The sequence below is a fragment of the Catharus ustulatus genome, chromosome 2 (assembly GCF_009819885.2).
Source record: "Catharus ustulatus isolate bCatUst1 chromosome 2, bCatUst1.pri.v2, whole genome shotgun sequence".
Taxonomy (NCBI): Eukaryota; Metazoa; Chordata; class Aves; order Passeriformes; family Turdidae; genus Catharus; species Catharus ustulatus.
Genome location: NC_046222.1, coordinates 32500268 through 32517803, shown reverse-complemented (window position 1 = coordinate 32517803; position 17536 = coordinate 32500268). Strand labels below are relative to the sequence as shown.

The following is a 17536-nucleotide window of genomic DNA, read 5'->3' as shown; positions in this document are numbered from 1 at the left end:
GCCAAGGTGGGATGTCAACACCAACCTCTTCTGTTCTGGGTGGGCAAGAGATAAATGAATCAATCCCAAGTTCGTCCCCAAGTCTCCCAGAGCCATTCCATGAGCAGCTCTCTGCGTCCCATGATGAGATTTTAATTTTTCTAGCCTTGGGGGCTGAATGTATTAAGCGTCTCATGGCCCCTCCTCCCGTGGGAGGGCCGGCTGCCGCAGCCTCTCTCCTAGCGGGTGTCACCGAGCGGTGCCACCATCGGCGTCCCGCGGTGTCGGGAGCGGGGACGCGGCAGCCCCAGCGCGGCGGGAGCGCGCACAGCCCCTCGGTGCGCGGTGAGTGACCTGCTCCCTGCCGCCGCTCCGGGATGCTCCTGCTGCCCAGCCTCACCCCTGCCTGCTCTCCCCTGCTCGCCTCCAAAGTTAGCGCCGCCGTCCGAGATTTTGTCCACTCTTGCTTTGTTATCTGCGGGTTTCTGAGTGTGTTGGCTGGGACGCGACTGCGGGCGATTGACCCGGCTCCCGCCTGGGCTGAAGAGAGAAGCGCAGCCCGGAGAGCCGGAGAATAGGGAGAGACGGTAACAAAAGGGGATGGTTTGTCAGCAGGGGGTTTCTGGTAGTTTGCTGGGGAGGAGGAGGTGCCCAGCAGCCCTGCCTCAGCCGGGTCCGTGCGGGATGAGTTGGCCGTGACCTGTTGAGCGGATAAACGGGAGCCGGGATGAGGCGGGAGCGGCTCATGGGGTCGCTGTGGCCGGGGCAGTGGTGGGAGGGAAACGGCGGCTGAGCGCTTGCAATCCTTGGGATAAAGGGCTGTTTCCATAGTAAAAAGGGAGAAAGGAGCCTCTCTCTTTCTTCCCCTGAGCTTGCCTAGCGTGTGAACGGGGAGGTTGACTCAGGAACAAATAACCCGTGAAAGGCTAACATCTGGGAACAGCTGTAAATAATCACGACTTGGTTAGAAAGGCTGGAAGCAACACTACAGTCCACCATCTGCCCTGATGCTGCAGTCACCCTGGGAGCTGTGATGGGCAACTGTTTGGAGAGCAGCTCAGTTTGCAGCTGAAACAGGATTTGACCCTGGCTGCTGCTATTGTCCGAATGCTTCCACATTATTTGTAGGCATAACCACAATTAGCAATGAAACTGGGGAATTTTCACGTCTAGGAAAGAGTGAATTTTAATTCAGCATCAGGCACTCAGCAGATGTGTACCTGGGGACTGACACTGGGACAACTTTAAGTTGCAAAGTACAAACTTTGATTAGCTGGATGTCCAGCCCATGGTGTACATCACCTTCTCTTCACTTCTACACTTTCTCTGGGAATCCTGACCTCACTATGTACCATCTCCCCTAATAATTTCTGAGATGATATCAGGTGGAAGGACAGGAGACAGCAGAAATAATTTCCTACAGGTGCTTAAGATTTTAAACTGCATTTAACAACAAGAAAAGTCATAATGTACCATGAGACCAGCTGGATTTTAATTTAAAATTGTCTGAATGTGAAAGGAGACGTAGCTGTTACTTGCTTTATAACTTTACTATAGAAATGTCTAAAAGATGTGCAAGATTTTCAGGGCAATTTGTAATCCTTGCAGAGAATACAAACACAAAGCTTGTTCTCGCTACCAGTCCTGGGACTTCCATATGCCATTGCATTGGACTAAGGAGGTGAGCAAATGGTCTTTTGTATCATTTCTGGTGATGGAAACACAGTTCTTTAAATTTAGTTGTGTTAGCTTTGCTGTGAGAATGCCTGCAGCTCACAATGTACCTCTGTGCAAGTTGCTACCATACAGTTCCACTTAGTGTGATAAAGTATCAGCTAAAATAAAAGAGAAAGTTGGTTTGTTTTTTTTTCCCAGAAGTTTGTAGCCCTTTGACAGTATGACCTTCTTTTCTTTGCAAACCCAGAGGCCCTCCTTCAGGCAAACCTTTTTAGTTGTGTGTAGAAGCTGCCACTTACCAGCTGAGACACGTGCTCAGTGTGGAGCAGATCCTGCCTGTTGGCAAAGCCCTGGCTCAGTGGCTTTGCATGGGGGACAGGCTGCAGGGAGCTCTGCAGTGGTCATTCCCTGTAGACTGCAACACCATGCACATGTGCAGCAACAGCCTGGCTTTGGTCCAAACCCGACTCCATGTCTCAGGATATCTTGCAGGAAGAGGTCTGTGCCTCATGCTGGAGTGACCTGCTGTGTGTTGGCCTGTAGAACTGCCCCAGAGACCTCTGTGGAGTGCAGCAAACAAGGGTCTTGGGCTGTGTTTTAGGTCAGCAGATAGCATAAAAAGTTGGGAGAAGATCTTTTGTGTTACAGATCTTTCTGAAAGGAAAAAAACCAGCTGGTGTGGGTAGAGCAGCTTGGAGACCTGACCTGTGATGCACCCTGGGCACTGCCTTCTTGGCGGGATGAGTCCTGAGGGTGCACAGGCTTTGCTCCACGTTGCACTCTCTGCTCCAGCTACAGACACGTGGTGCAATATGGAGCTGAGCAACCAGCTTGCAGGTACTCCTCTCTTCAACATCTCACCCTCATCCTGTTCTTCCTGTGCTGAACACTGCTCTCCCAGCAGAATTCAAGTAGGACTCACAGCTGGCTGCTTTTTGGTGGCTGAGGGCTTGGCATTTTATAAAATCCCAGTAAACAGAGGGTATCTTTGGTCACGTTCCCTGTTGCTCTCCCCACCAGAAGGACATTGGCATTTGCTGCATTTCTTGCTCTCTCCAGGAAAAGAGGAGGGAAGTAGAAACAGTGATATTTCAGAGGCTTGAACAGTGAGATGTCTCTACGCATGACAGAGGGTTGGAACCAGCTAATCTTGAAGCCATTCTGTGATGCATTGATTTTATTTACATGCCTGTGTCCTGGTCTCATATTGATCCTTTTCTCCTGTCATTGTTTCCTTGCCAATCTTCATGGTGTCTCCAGGGAAGATGTTGTGTTAAGCATGATTAAAACCTGCTGTCAGGGTCAGGATGGACTCTTCATGCTTGTGGCCCAGGTCCTTTCTGGTGGCTGAGCAGTTGTAACCTACTGTGAGTGCACATGGTTCTGTAGCAAGAGAGATGAGAAACCCTGTCCTGGGACTCATCCTCTGCAGGTCTGGTGCCAAAGGAAGCTCTTGGGGCCACCAGAGTGTGCCAGCTCTTTTCTTTCATCAACACTTGCAAGGAGAGGTGGCAGGGTAGGAGGTTAGCTGTGATGGTGGTGTGCTGTAGTAGCAGCAGGGAGCACGAGAATAGCAGCGGGCAGGGAAAGAGGGCAGGGCTGGGGCAATGAGTACATGTGTGAATGAGGCTGTGGCTGCTGCTTGAGGGGGCTGTTTTGACATCAGCTTCAGTGTTGGGTGCAAGAAGAAAGAAGCACATATCTACAAGCAGGGCACGGGCCAGGAGCAGCTCGAAGCATCACTGTGGTCAGGCTGGAGTGTCACTGCTTGTGCAGAAATGGTTTAGAGTCAGCCCCTGCCTTACTCTCCTGCTTTACTTCCTCTCTTCTCCAATGCAACTGTGAGCAATTTCTTGTTTTTCCTGCTTCCATCTGCTCCAATTAGGCTGGAAGGCCCTGGAAGGTTTTCAATTCCTGGGACACTTTTAGAGCACTGAGCCTTGGTGACAATTACAGGTTTGGTCCTCCCTGCTCCGGCAGCCCCGGCTGCCGCCACCGACTCTGTCTGGTCCTTTCGGTAGCTGCTCTTAATCACTGACCTTACTTTGGAAGGTCTCCAGAGTTGCAGAAATAAAAGACACTTCAGAAAATGGGGAGGGGGGAATTGGCAAAACCAGTAACTTTTAAAAAGACTACTTATTTCTTAAGATGTACTTGCTACTGCTTAACCTTTGCTCTGTGATTGTTTTAATTGATTCATGCCTCAAAGCCGTCAGAAAGGTTCTGTGGGGTCATGGTGCCTCTGTCCTAAGTGCTCTCTTTCCCTGCAAAGCTTTTAAGAAGTTTTTCGTTGAGCACAGCTCAATCCTTGCAAGAAATGAAGGTGAATGACGCCAACCCTTTTATCTTCTCCATCCCTCAGATTTTCCAGCCTTCATCTCAGTGCTTTGCTGCTGTGACCTCTTCCTTCCTTCCCTGCTGCCAGTTGGCAACCTGCTACCAGGCTGGGCCTATTCTATATTCCTTTGCAATTCATGGTGAATGCTGTTTGGGGGGATGGGGGGGTGAGTTTTTGGCCCTTCTGTGAGAATGAGGCACTGTAGGGTTAAGTACTACTGCCCTCAATCAGCCTGTTGGTGCCTTACACGTGGTCCTACCCATGAGCCCACCTGTGGTCCCTGTGACTGCTTCTTGTCACCCCATGCAGAATTTCTGTGGCTGTCCCTTTGTATGGCAACAGGATGAGAACCCCCTGGCAGTTGTGACCTTGTCCTCTCCATGCTAGGGTGCAGAAGTTTCTTGAAGGTGACCTGGCAGGGCTTGCTGGATTTAAGCGATGAATGCGCTTTCGTTTTGGGCAGGGTTCATGCCCTGGCACTCTGGATGTGTGTGAGGCCATTCATCTGGCCAGTTTAGCCATTTGCCCTTGCATGAGCTGAGCTGTGCCCATTTTTCTTTGCTGGCTGTTCTGGGTGATCAGATTGACCACCCAAACACAGAGGAGATGGGGCATAAGTCTGATGAGGAGCAGCTGAGGGAGCTGAGAATGTTTAGCCTCAAGGAAAGGAGACTGAAGGGGCACCTTAATACTCTCTACAACCACCTGAAAGGAAGCTGTAAACAGGTAGGCACTGTCTCTTCTCCTAGGTAACAAGATGAGAGGAAATGGCCTCAAGCTACACCATGGGAGGTTTAGATTAGATAGAAGGAAAAATTTCTTCATTGAAAGGGTGCTCAAGCATTGGAACAGATTGACCAGGAAACTGGTGGAGTCACCTGGAAAAAATGCATGTATGTGGTAGTTGGGGACATGATTTAGTTGGTAGGCTTGACAGTGTTGGGTTAATGGTTGGGCTTGATGTTAGAGGACTTTTCAATCCGAATGATTCTATGATTCTAACCAGTCCTCCAAGAAGACCAAGGGAAGAATGAGAACGCCCACCCCAAGCTCTCAGCTAAAGAAATCACTTGTTTCCTCCAGGATGCTGGGATGTAAGCACTGCTGAGTGCTGATCCAGCAGATCTGACTGTTCTGTATGTCCTTGGCCCTGAGGAGGTCCATCAATGCTCTGCCCACGGGTGATCTGTGCCAATCTTGTTTTGCTAAGCAAACTCCTTGTCTCACACCAGCAGATGGATAAAAATCAAATGAGCCATACAATCCTCACCTGCTGATCTTGTGGCATTGCTGGCACGACCCTGAACTCGGAAACTGAGGCTCTGGGTGATGGTTCTACTGCGTCCCTAGCTGGAGGTTAGGTCAGGGGATTTGTGTGTCAGAATATCCTGTTGCTCTGCAATGAGTTCAGAATTTTCTGAGGTGGCTTATGTGGAACTGTGGTAGTGTTTAATTAGCTGAAAAGGATTTTTCTCTGAGAACAGCAACACCACATTCTTCTGGTACAAAAGCTGGCTAGCCCTCATGCATTTGGATACTGTCGATAATTAAATGGATAAACTTCTGTCTGGTGCCATGGAAAGCATCTCTTCCTCCCTTTTCCTCCCCTCCTTGCAGTGTGTTTTGCTCCAAGGCTTGAACTTTAACACCCACAGTCTGGGAGAGGGCCAGGGCTGGGGTCTTCAGCACTGTCTGTCCAGGGCCCCTGTCCTTTGTCCAGACTGAATAGTACTCTGCAATCTGGAAAGTTCTTTTCTTCTCCCCTCTTGGCTCAGGGACAAAGTCTTCCCCCAGAGATGATGCTTGGGGTGATGCACAGGCCTTGGTGGGGCTGTGGAGCCGGAGAGGGTCCCCCACGCTGTGTCCCAATCTCCTCATCTCCCCTTAACAGCAGGACACAAAGAGCTGCTTAGGCATTCCCAGGAGCAGAGAGGGACCCAAGCCAGGGCATGCTGAAATGCACAAAGTAGGATTTATAACTTCAAAGAAATATTTCCCTCCTTTCTGAGCTCTTTTTTATTTTTTTCCAAGGGATTTATTCCTCCTCCTTCTCCCGCCCAGGCAGACTTTGAGGCGTGGAAGCACTTTTTGCCTCCCCACAGTGGCTTTTCAATGGTGGGAGAGCGACTTCTTAGAAAGCTGTGGGCCACCCAGGGGCAGAGCCCAGGGCTGTGCCCACATGCTGCACGGGACTTAGCTGAAATGACTGCACAGATTGCTGCTGGTGACACTGCGTTCTCACTGCACAGTGAGAACAAAACTCTTCCCTTCTCCTGTTGACCACACTGGAGTGTGGGGAGAAGCGTCTCACCCCAAACTGGTCATGTGGAGTCTCTGTTTTCAGGCTTGACCAGGGGAGGTGTAACCTCAGCGATGCTCCTGATTCCCACTTTGGGGGAGCAAAGTGACACCCAGATGTGGGCATCTTGCAGCTGTGTCTGGGACCAGCATCTGACTGGGGCATGGAAGGTCTCTGTGTGATCACAGATGGAAGGTAGGTGTTCCTGATCCCTTTTGGGGCTAATTTCTGCCTCTGCTTGCCTGTATTGCCAAGGGGCAGGGTGCCAGCTTCCCCAAAGGGCTCTGTCCTTTTGGGGTGGGAGCCCAAGACTGAGATAAGAGGTGCTGTGTAACCCAAGATAATGGGTGTATGAGGTATATGAAGGCTGATCAGGGGCCCAAACCAGAGGAAAGTCTCTGCTGAGGGGTCTGGCACCAACAGAGTCAAAGATACCTGTTCGTCATGCTCATTTCTGCAATGCTGGAAAAGTGCCCATGTACCCAAGAACACTTGGATCAGATTATGCCTGAGTCCAGCCAAAGACATGGCATTTGTAAAAAAATCTTTCTCCACCTCTTCTTTTTCTTTCTTTCTTTCTTTTTTTTAAGCAACTATTCAACTTTATTCGAAACACTAATTTTGCTCCTAGCAGGCAAGAGGGAAAATCTATTGTAGCGCTTTGAGGCCCTTTTACAAACAGGATGATTTCCCCTTGCCTGTTTCCCCATGAAGCTGAAAGCATTTGTATAAAACCCATTGTAAATGCTCAGAAACTTGGCCAATAATTTTCTGGGCACACATTTGCTAATGTAGCCTGCAAAGTGCTTTGAAAATTAAGAAAAACAGCTGTAATTTCTAATGATGATAAGTGTGATTAAACAAGGTTTTGGCAAGTGGTTGTGAATAATGAGCCATCCCTGGGAACTGGACATTGGGGACAAACATGCTCCAAACATAGAATCATAAAATGGTTTGGGTTGAAAAGAAAATTGAGGTAACGTCATTCCAAACCCCCTGCCATGGGCAGGGACACCCTCCACTACACCAGGTTGCTCAGGGCCCCATTCAACCTGGCCTTGGACACTTCCAGGGATGGAGCAGCCACAACTTCTCTGAGAAACGTGTACCAGTGCCTCACCACTGTCACAGTGAAGAATTTCTTCCTAGTATCTAATCTAAACATACCCTCTTTCAGTTTAAAGTGAATAACTGCTCCAACTCTCTCGGCTTGTCTTCACAGGAGAGATGCTGCAGTCCTCTGATTGTACAAGACTCTTGAGGGAGGTAGAAGAAATATTGAAGAAATAGAGACACTAAACAGTCCTGGGGAAGGGTTTTGGGAGAGGAAAAATTTGACTTGTGAAAAAATGTGTTTCAGCTTTACAGCTTTATTTCCTATGATGATCACTCTGAGATAAACCCAGGGATTAAGATGCCTTTTGTATGCTAAATTCCCATGGCTGATGTCGGGTTTTGTTTCAAGGTGAATAGATCTCACCTTGGAGTGAGGCTTGCTTCAACATATTAGGGGTATGTTTAGAAATTTGGGGCTGCAGCAGCGTTTCCAAACCCATATCACTCATTCTTAGCCGTGGGGGGATCCTCAAGGGCTTCTCAAATTGACCCCACAAAATTGATTGGTTGCCTGAGAAGATCTTGCCTTAAAGCATGTACCCACATCTGAGGCGCTTATGGCTGAGCAGGGCACACCACCCATTCCCAGCACAGCTCCTGCTGCACGTCCTCTGTGATGGGGTAAGTCCCTGTGTAATAGCTACAGGATTTTGGCAGTATGTGTTTGAAAAAGGCTTGTTTATTTTTGTCTGTTCAAAATGCAGTGGGATGTTCCAAAAGGTAGGGCATGAACCTTGGTGGAAATCTCTCCATGTCAAGCCACAGCCACTGCCTGTTAGAGGTGTGCTGCAACAAATGGAACGGAGAAGTGTTGTCCCTGCAGTCACAGGAGATGTAATTCCTTGTTAACCCCTTCTACATCCACATCTGTTGGTTGTTTCCCATGTTAAGCTGTGTTGTTTCTTTCTGCTAATGGCTGTGTTCTTCCACCTCAGAAGCCAACAGATAAGCAAAGCATGAGACATGCCCTGCACATGTTTGTGCTGGGCTGTACCACTCCCTGAGATCCCAGACCAGGGCATATCAAGAAACTCCTGATGGTAGTAATGATAAATTATAATTATCATCTGCCAGTGAGAGGATATAGATTATATCCTTTATCATAGGGAGGTTACGACTATCTTTATTTTATTCGATCTTTTTTTAATTTCCTGGGTTACACCTCATTAATTTCCTGAAAAGAAACTGAAGGCAAATGATAGTCAAATAAAAGGGATCCTAGACTATGATCCTTGGGCAGACTGTAGGGTAGAAATGCAGGTTTAGAGGATGCTCTGTGGCAAGATCTGTGTGCAGCTCATAGTGATGGTGATCAACTAGCAGCTTGCCAGGAGGTTTTATTCCTTTTCTTCTGTTGGTGTAATGCTGCGAAAGAATCGCAGGGGAAAGGCCAAGAAGTGATGTCCTGAAGAGTGGTGCCAGAAATCTCCAGGCTAAGGAGCTGCAGACACTGGAAATGCACAGCACAGGTTCTAGTAATCTCTTAGTCCTGGTATGAGGTTCACTTTCTCTCCAAACCCCTTGGAAACAGTGGAATGGGCAGACTAGGCATGACTCTTTTCTGCTGTCTTTCTACACTGTCAAGATTCTTAGGAGAAGCTGCCATGCTCAGGGGCTGGGAATTTACCATCTCCATGTCCCTCATGTGATGCCTGTTGCCCATGTAACTTTTTCCCCAACCCTCTTCTTGCAGCAAACTGGGAAAGGTAAGATTTGGAAAGAGCCTGCAACCACAGAATAATGGAATCAAAACGGGTCAGGTTGGAAGGAACCCCAGTGAGTCATCTAGTCCAACCTTGTGGCTCAAGGAGGGTCACCCTAGAGCACATTGCACAGGACTGGGTGGTTCTTGAGTATCTCCAGTGGGAGACTCCACAACCTCTCTGGGCAACCTGTTCCAGTGCTTGCACTGTAAAGAAGTTCTTTGGCAGGTGAAGCTTCCTGTGCACCAGTTGGTTGTCCTTGTGGATAATACCACCGAGAAGACCCTGGCTCCATCATCTTGTCACCCTCCCCGCAGACGCTCGGAGGTGAGATCCCCCCTTGGTCGTCTCATCTCGAGGCGTCTGTGGCAACTGACTCTGCTGCCTGTGCGGAGCGCCTCAGCGCCCTCCCTGCGCCAACCGCCGGGACACCGCTGGGACACCGCTGGGACAGCCGCTGGGACACCGCTGGGACAGCCGCTGGGACACCGCTGGGACAGCCACCGCACGTGCGAACAGCTGCCCGCGCCAGCCGCTGTCTGCGAGAGAATCCCCGCGCCATCCCCGCGCCGTCCCCGCGCAGTCCCTGCGCCGTCCCCGCGCCATCCCCGCGCCGTCCCCGCGCCGTCCCCGCGCCATCCCCGCGCCGTCCCCGCGCAGTCCCGTTCGCCGGCCCCGCCGCTCGCGCGGCCCGGGCCGGTTTGAAACCGCCGCGGTGCTCCCGGCTCCGCCCGCTCCTGGCCCGCTCCTGGCCCGTTCCGCCGCCGTGAGCTTCCCGGTGCTGCGGGGGCTCTGGGCTGCTGCTGCTGCTGCTGTTGCTCGGGTGTTTCCCCCGGGACAGCCTGACCTGACCTGACCCTCGCCTCCCAGGCCGTGCCTCGGCCGCCGCCTGGCCGACCGTGCCTCACAGCCCCTCCTGCCTTGTTCGGTACGGTGTGGGAGGTACTTCGATGCGGGGGAAAGGAAAGAAATTCTCAAGAGGCCACAAGGGAAAAAGCTATAGGCAATGCCAGATTTGGCTGCCATCCCTTTGCCCCTTGCAAAATGAATGCTCCAGCCCCAGCACCCCAGAAGACACAAGTTTTAAATCCTTGCTTATGTGCTGGCCTCTCAAGCAGGTTCCTCTTTTCAGTGCTTTCAGCGTTCAGGCTGTGTGTGTGGCTTGAATGTATTTCCCGATTTTTCTCTGCCTCTCTTTCCTCTCTCATCCCCCAGGCTATTTCCCATGCTTTTCCTCACTCTCTGCCAAGCAGTGGGAAAGCAGCAGCCCTGTCTGACTGCCTGTGATCATGGGGACTCTTATCTGTGAGCAAAGTCTCTATTTGCCATGGAAAAACCTGAAGTCCCCGGGGTTTATGGAGCAGAAAAACATGTGCTACTGCTCTCAGACCTCACTTGTTAAGGAGTCCTAAACTTTGCTATCCTACTCATGCATGTTTACCTGCTTGCTCTTTGCTCCCATGGCTTTCCCAATGAATGGATGCAAGTTTGCTCTTTCCCTTCTCTATCCATTTAACTTTGCCTGGTAAAGATCGGCAGGACCTGCAGACAATCTCTGAATTTTAAGAGAGCTGTGCTTCAAATCTAGATGCAAGGACTAAGAAGCCTCTTGCTAGTCCTGCCAAGGACTGAACTGGTTTTATGACTTCTGCATCTGTCATTTGTTTTGATGTTTGCCCCTTAGGTAATTGTTGGGCCCAGTTACTGGGATATTATCTTTCTTAGGATCAGATGCTTGTGAATTCAAATGTATCAGTGTTTGATGTGGTCTGAGACACTGCAGATTCAGTCAGACCTTGGGAGTTATAATGTTTTTATGGCTTCTGATTGCCTTGTCCCAGCTGTGGCAGCAGACTTGTAATTGGTTACCATGGATGAAACCGTGAAGGATGAAACCATGGGACAGAGGGGTCATGGAGAGCATGAAGCGTGGCTGAGTGGTAAGGAGGGAGCTTATGTTAAATGAAGCACAATTACTTGAGAACATGGAGATGAACCTTAGGGCAGAAAGCAGGGAAAATATGCAGAGGTAAAAAGGGAGGAGTGATGCCTGTTTGGAAGGACACATGTAAAGATGACAATGGAGTGCCTGGAGAATATGAGACTGAGAAGCACCCTTCTGACTGTCCTTGTGTCTGTCTTTGTTTTCCTCATTCTCATGTGGGACATAGTACATCTAAGAGGGATTTCTTCTGGACTTGTCCTAGGAGTTGCCACTGGACTGTTTGCTGATACCAGCAGCAGCACAGTGTAAATACATTGCAATACATGAACCTTGCAATACATTAATCTTGTAGAGCGAGATGGGCTCTTCTTAGGAGTCACTGCCTTCAGAGTGAAGCCTCAGATTTGGTGAGCTGTCCTCGGTCTTCCCTCTCCCTGTCAGTCCTTTGGTTTGCATCTCCATGCAAGCATCACCTTTTGTCTAGTGCCTCGAGCATGCCTTGTGCTTCATTCCACAGCAGACACCCAGCAGTCCTTGAAGCTGTGGTGCAGAGCTGCTCAAAGGCTCCCATTTGCTAGGTGAGCCCTTGTCCTGGTCCCATTTGCTAGGTGACCCCTCTGAATGGGATCCCTCTAGAAAACAGATTCAAGCAATCCCTCCCCCAAGTGGTTTGCAGAAAATATTTCCTCAGAGAGAAGTGGGGAAAAAAAAGACAGCTCTGTATGCCCAGAGGGAGCAGAAGCCTTAGATCAAATCATGGTCTGGGGATTGACAGGATAGTTTCTGCTTTGGACGAGAATGCACCTATATTTCTTCCTGAGATCTAATCTCAGTCTACCTCCTTTCAGTCTGAAGCCATTCCCTCTTGTCCTGTTACTCCATGCCCTTGTCAAAAGTCCCTCTTGAACTCAATAGTAACCCCTTTAGGTACTGGAAGGTACAATAGGGTCTCCATTTATATCTCCATTTACTTGAGTGGAGATGTGCTAAAGAACATCTGTCCTCGACCAGATAAAATTTTGTCACCTTTGTAGGATTCTTTGGCCCTTTGCAGGCTTCAAAGGAGCAGCTGAGTCAGATAGCTCTTTCTGTTGGAGGGTGGGAGAGGAGGGAAAAGGTCTCTGGAAAGAAAAAAAGGCAAGGATAGGAAAAGAGGGACAGATGGGTGCCAGCAGAAGCTAGAGCCCAAAGCAGGAGACAAGTTATGCTTTTTGAACTTCTTGATACTGAAAAGTGTTATTGCCATACTGATACTGCTACAACAGGGTCAATGGGGATTCAGGGGATGCCAGAGAGAAAGGCATTTTGCTCTTCTTTGACTAGCCTGATGTTCTTTGGAGAACCCGGGACTGGCAGAGGGGACAGCAGGTTGTGTTTGTCTCTCCCTCATTCCCCAACCACCTCTGCCATAACTCATGGGCTTGGAGAAGAGACTTGATTGAAAAGACTAAGGCAGGAGGTCATGAAAATCTTAATTATAGTGGTGTCATAAGTACTCATGCATAGATGAAGCTCTGATATTGCCCAGAGAAGTTTTGGATGCCATATCCCTGGAAGTGCTCAAGGCCAGATTGGATGGGACTCTGAGCAACCTGGTCTTAGCGGAATGATTTTTGAGATTCCTTCCAATCCAAACAATTTTGTTGTAGTGTGATGAAGCTGAAAGCACCTTTCCCTTTTTGCTGGGGGTGAGTCCAGAGTGAATTATTTAAGCATTCAGAAGCTCAAGGCCAAAAGATGTTTGATACATGAGTGAAACTGGATGCTGCAGGTATCGAGTAGCCTGTGCTATGGGTGAACAGATGTAACCTGGACAGACTGTGGCTATTGTGCCCCAAAACCCATGGGAAATGCCACAGAAATCACAAACAGCAGGTGACTGTGCAGTCCATACAAGGAAAGACTAGAAAACCTGGGATAGTTGAAGGTTTAAGAGGAAGTTTACTCTATATGTGAATACATGTAATACCAAACAGAGGAAGAGTTTAAACTGTTCACTATATCAGTGATAAACAAGGCATGAAGTCCTTAACTGTAATACAGTTAAGGGGACAAGACACTGGGACTAAAGCCCCCAACTTTTAATTATAAAGTGAGTTAGGACTTGTTCAGCCTGTCTTGAGAGATGGTGGGATCTCCATCACTGACAAATTCACGAGGGGTAAAGTAACACCTCGTTTTAACACCTGGCATGCTGCTGTAGCTAGACAGGTGATGTGGGCAGTGCTTCAGGATCTCCATAATCTGTTTTCCTGTCAAATCCTGTGTGCTTATAGACAAATATTGATGTGTGAGCCTTGTACTCACTCCTCGGAATGTGAGTAACAAATCTCATGGCCCTTTGACAGCAAAACTGATGAGTTTGATCCAGCGTCCTGAATTCCTATTGCTGAAGGAGAAGACCTGAGCAAGAATGGACACTGTGCTTTGGTGATACAGGAACTCATATTTTGGGGATCCTTGTAGGAGGTAATAAATATTGCAATCCCATAGCATGTGACAACCTTCTGGTAAGAGCCCTGAAGGTTCAAATATATTCAGAAGCTGTGGCTGTTGTAACTTGGTAATTGCTGGGTTTATGCCGGGTGTACTTTAGGGCAGCTGATGAAACCAGCCGGATCAACTGTCATCTGCACCACATCCCCCCAGCTGTGCTCTGGGAATTCTAGATCAGGATCACCATCTTGCCACATGAGATTGGCATCAATTTTTTACTAAGGGTGACTTGCTGGTGCCAGGATCTGGTACTGTTGAGCTTCTAAGGATAGCTTGACCCCACCACATCCAAGTTTGTGTTCCAGTTCCCTATGACTGTGCTGGATGGACAGAAACATCTGTCTCAGGAAGGCATTCAGGGCATGACATTCCTAGTGCTGCATAATTAGTACTGGTCCAAACAGAACCCCCTTTTAATTTCCTTTCCATCCTCTTTCCTTGTACTCCAGCTGCCAATAAGCTGCAGCATTTAGAAGGGGTATGAGGGGAATGTCTTTTCTGTTTTAACTTGTGTCTGGTGTCTCTGGTTTATTTGTGCTTTCTGCAAACTGGTCACTTATTTGGATGTGTCAGTCTGCAAGGACTTACGCACTGATTTTACTGATGTCACACTGGGATCTGAGTTATTGCCAAACACAAACCCTTTTACATGTGTTTCATCCATGCTTATAGTGGAGCAAACTGTTTGTTCTTCCTCTTGAATTACTGTTATTACATCTGAAAAGTCTTGAGTCCTAAGATGGGATTTTGCAGCAGATATTCCAGGATTTGAACATGGTTGGTGTGGACTCGGGGATGTGATGGCCCTTGTAATGCAATAGAAAATTATCTCTGACTAACTCAACTCCAAAGAGCTGCATAATGGGGCTTCTTTACATGCCCACACAAAACTGTTTTCCTAAATCTTTCCTTGAAGTCTTGGTAGTGCCCTGCTGTGTGAGCCACTCTTCAACTAGCACTAGTCCCTGTGCTATTTGCTTCACTGTAACTACACTGGTTGCAATTTACCACCAAGTTCTTTGTGTTTAATTATGATTATGAATAGATCTCCCACATGTACATCTTTGCAGCTGGTCTTTCTACACTTGAAAATCTGTTCCAAGTAAAGTTGTTTCAGCCAGGTAATAATTATTTCTTAAGGATCAGTCTCTGCAGTGCTGCAGTTTTGCCAGGATAAGGGAGCTGTGTATCTGGGGGGCAGGAGGGTTAGTGCCTTTTCTACATGAGCTAGTTAAACTGATAGCATGTTTCAAACAGGTCACAATGATGTTGAATAATTCCCATACTAATCCTAGATTCAGGTTCATATAACATAATTTGAAATGTTCTTAGTTAATGAATTAGTTTCCCAGATCTCCCTGTATAGCCAAAAGAAGGCAGAGATAGCTTCAAAGGTGGTTCAGAGCACGTAAGTTACAGCCAGGAGCCCCAATGACTGCTAAGAGGATTTGTAGTGACCATCCTTCTCAGCTGGCCATCTCAATTTGGTATATAAAATTATGTGGGATGTCCTCAGCATCACCTCCTGCTGGTCTCAGCACCTGCTTGGGAAAACATTCTCTCCTTTTTCAAATATGGCAAGCTTACCTAACAGTGTCCCTGTAAAAGTTGCGTTCTTGTTTCAGGAGGAAGATGAGATAAAGCCACTCAGATGGAGGCCAGTCCCACCAGCCTCAAGAGGCTCAGGTTTGGGAAGCTGAAGGTGGTGCGCCGGCGCTTGCTGCAGAGGTATGAGCACCAGCCCTTCATCTCCTGCCTGGCTGGCTTCTACAGCTGCCGCTGGAGGCGGTACCAGCGCGAGAGGACCGAGCCTGGGAAATGCTGCTGCAGCATGGTGAGTGAGCTCAAAGGCAGCACAGACTTGGATTTCTGTACTGGGACAGGGCACTTTATGCTGATAAGGGGTTGGTCTTGTGGAATCCCAGCCCAGTATGATTTGGAGCCCACTGGGATCTGTTGGGCTGTTAAATTTTGCTGTAATTGCTTGATGAATTGCTGCTTACGTGGCAGGCTCAATTTGTCTGTACCACTACACAACTAATAAATATGGACTTCACACCAACCTCTCCTGGCCAGGGAAGCATCTCAAAGCCATGGAATCAAATTAAAGAAGAACATGAAAGCTGGGTGGGCAGTAAAAATTGCAAAGAAGATCGCTCTATGGTGCAATTTCTTCTCATGTGAGGAGGTTAAAATCTCTTTCATTTGGGAAGTCATGAGTTTTCCCTGAGAACAAGTAGTGCACAGTATGCTTTTGAGGACATTTTCCTGGTTGCAAGGGACAGGGTGGGAATTCCTCTCCATATTTACTCCAGTTAGAATTCCAACACAAGCTACATATTTTTAGGGACAGCTTGAAAGTGCCTGCCATTTGCTTTGATTGCTCTGGGCTGGCCATAGCTCTGACTGCTTGTCCTTCCTCTCCCTCTCCAGCGGGAATGCATGTTTTTCCCATTGCTCGTTGCAGCTTTCTGCTTTTCTCTGGTCTTTCTGTACACGTGGGGTGAAGGTAAAAATGACTACAATAACTTTGACTGGTAAGTAACATCTTTTCCTCCACTCCTACCCCTTCAACAGGTCACTATGATGACGGGGAAGGGATGAGCACCTTCTGGAGCAGCTGTGGTGCTACAGGGCAATTTAGTCATTAAGCAAATATTTGGCACCTTAGACTCTTGGTTACAACATCCAAATTGAATGTCCAGAGACTCTGGAGGTGCTGAGACTTTGCCTTTGCTTGCACAAAATTTTTAGGTGTAAGTGTGAATTTAGGAGAAACGGGAGAATCATTGTCACACAAATTGTGAATAGAAGAGACTAAATAACTCTTTCCTTCTCTGAGTCTTTCTTTTCCCCCTTCCCTTTCTCCCCCATTCCACATGAAGAAGTGTAGTGGCTGGAATCAGAGGCATTGCAGCAACTATCTCACTGAAAGAGAATTCCATGTTCCCAGATTCAAAAGTAAGAAATAATCGTCAGGGATTTACACACATCTTTTCCTTCTGTAGTGTGTAGGCAGCAGTTATGCAAATCTGGCCCCTAAAATTAAATTAAAGCTACTCAAATATTATGGGAAGGAAAGGTATAATAATGTTTTTTAGTCTGCTGGTTAATGCAATCAGGGATTTTGGGAAGAAGGCTCTTAATCACTTTTGCATGTTACAGCATAGGGTATTCCCTCGCATTTGTTTCATTGCTTAGAAAATTTCAGAATTTGAAGGAACAGGACTGTTGGTCCTCTCTAGTCCACGTGCTAGCCAAAAACATTCTTACAGTATTTTATTGGTTTATTTTTAGGTATAACTATGGGAACCTGGGCTTCTGGTTCCTCTGGTCTCTTGTTATCCTGATAGTGGCTGCAGTCTTGTTCACATACGTCTCACTCTTACTCGTAAGTAATGCTCCTTGTAAGCTGACCTTGATTTGTAGTCCTGAAAGGTAAACATAGGGGTGGGTTTAATGTGTCACACAAAAGCTCAGTCTAGTGCTCTGTATGATCCTTAGACAGTCAAAGCTGGGAGATGATCTGGAGCACAATGAGCGTTTACAGTACTTTCTCCCCATATCCACCTGCAATTGACCAGTTTCAGCTCAGGAGGCTCTGAGTCAAATGTCATTTCTGTGATTTCTTTCAATGATTTCTCTTTGATTAATGTGGACAATCCCTCCTTGAACCCAAGGAGAGCTGACCCAGCAGTGGCTGGATTTAAATTTAGGGGGAGCTAAAATTGTTGCTTTGGCAGCAGGGAAATATGGGTCTCTGAGTCATGTAGAGGTGGTGATACATCACCACAGCTGAGTTATTCTTCTAATCCTGGGTAAAATGGTTTACTAGAGGAAGGAGAACTTTATCACCTGACTCACTCTGCTTTGCTGGAGGTTTTTCTCTAAGAAGAGGCTACAGTGTGGTCACAAAATGCTGCTGAAGTTAATGCTGAAAGAGGTTCCTGAAATCTTCACTTTTCCAAATCCTGAAATTTTCT

The 17536-nt window shown here is 47.9% G+C and overlaps 1 protein-coding gene across 1 annotated transcript in view; it reads left to right on the top strand.

The window, feature by feature from the left end:
- Nucleotides 1-288: 288 nt before the first annotated feature.
- Nucleotides 289-17536, top strand: part of GDPD4 (glycerophosphodiester phosphodiesterase domain containing 4) — a 39754-nt gene continuing 22506 nt past the window's right edge. Inside the window, exons 1-5 of the mRNA XM_033084358.2 lie at nucleotides 289-566; nucleotides 1588-1660; nucleotides 15179-15387; nucleotides 15987-16090; nucleotides 16851-16944. Of these exons, the coding sequence (XP_032940249.1) occupies nucleotides 15205-15387; nucleotides 15987-16090; nucleotides 16851-16944 (381 nt within the window). The 5' untranslated portion in view covers nucleotides 289-566; nucleotides 1588-1660; nucleotides 15179-15204. The remainder of the gene's footprint in view (nucleotides 567-1587; nucleotides 1661-15178; nucleotides 15388-15986; nucleotides 16091-16850; nucleotides 16945-17536) is intronic.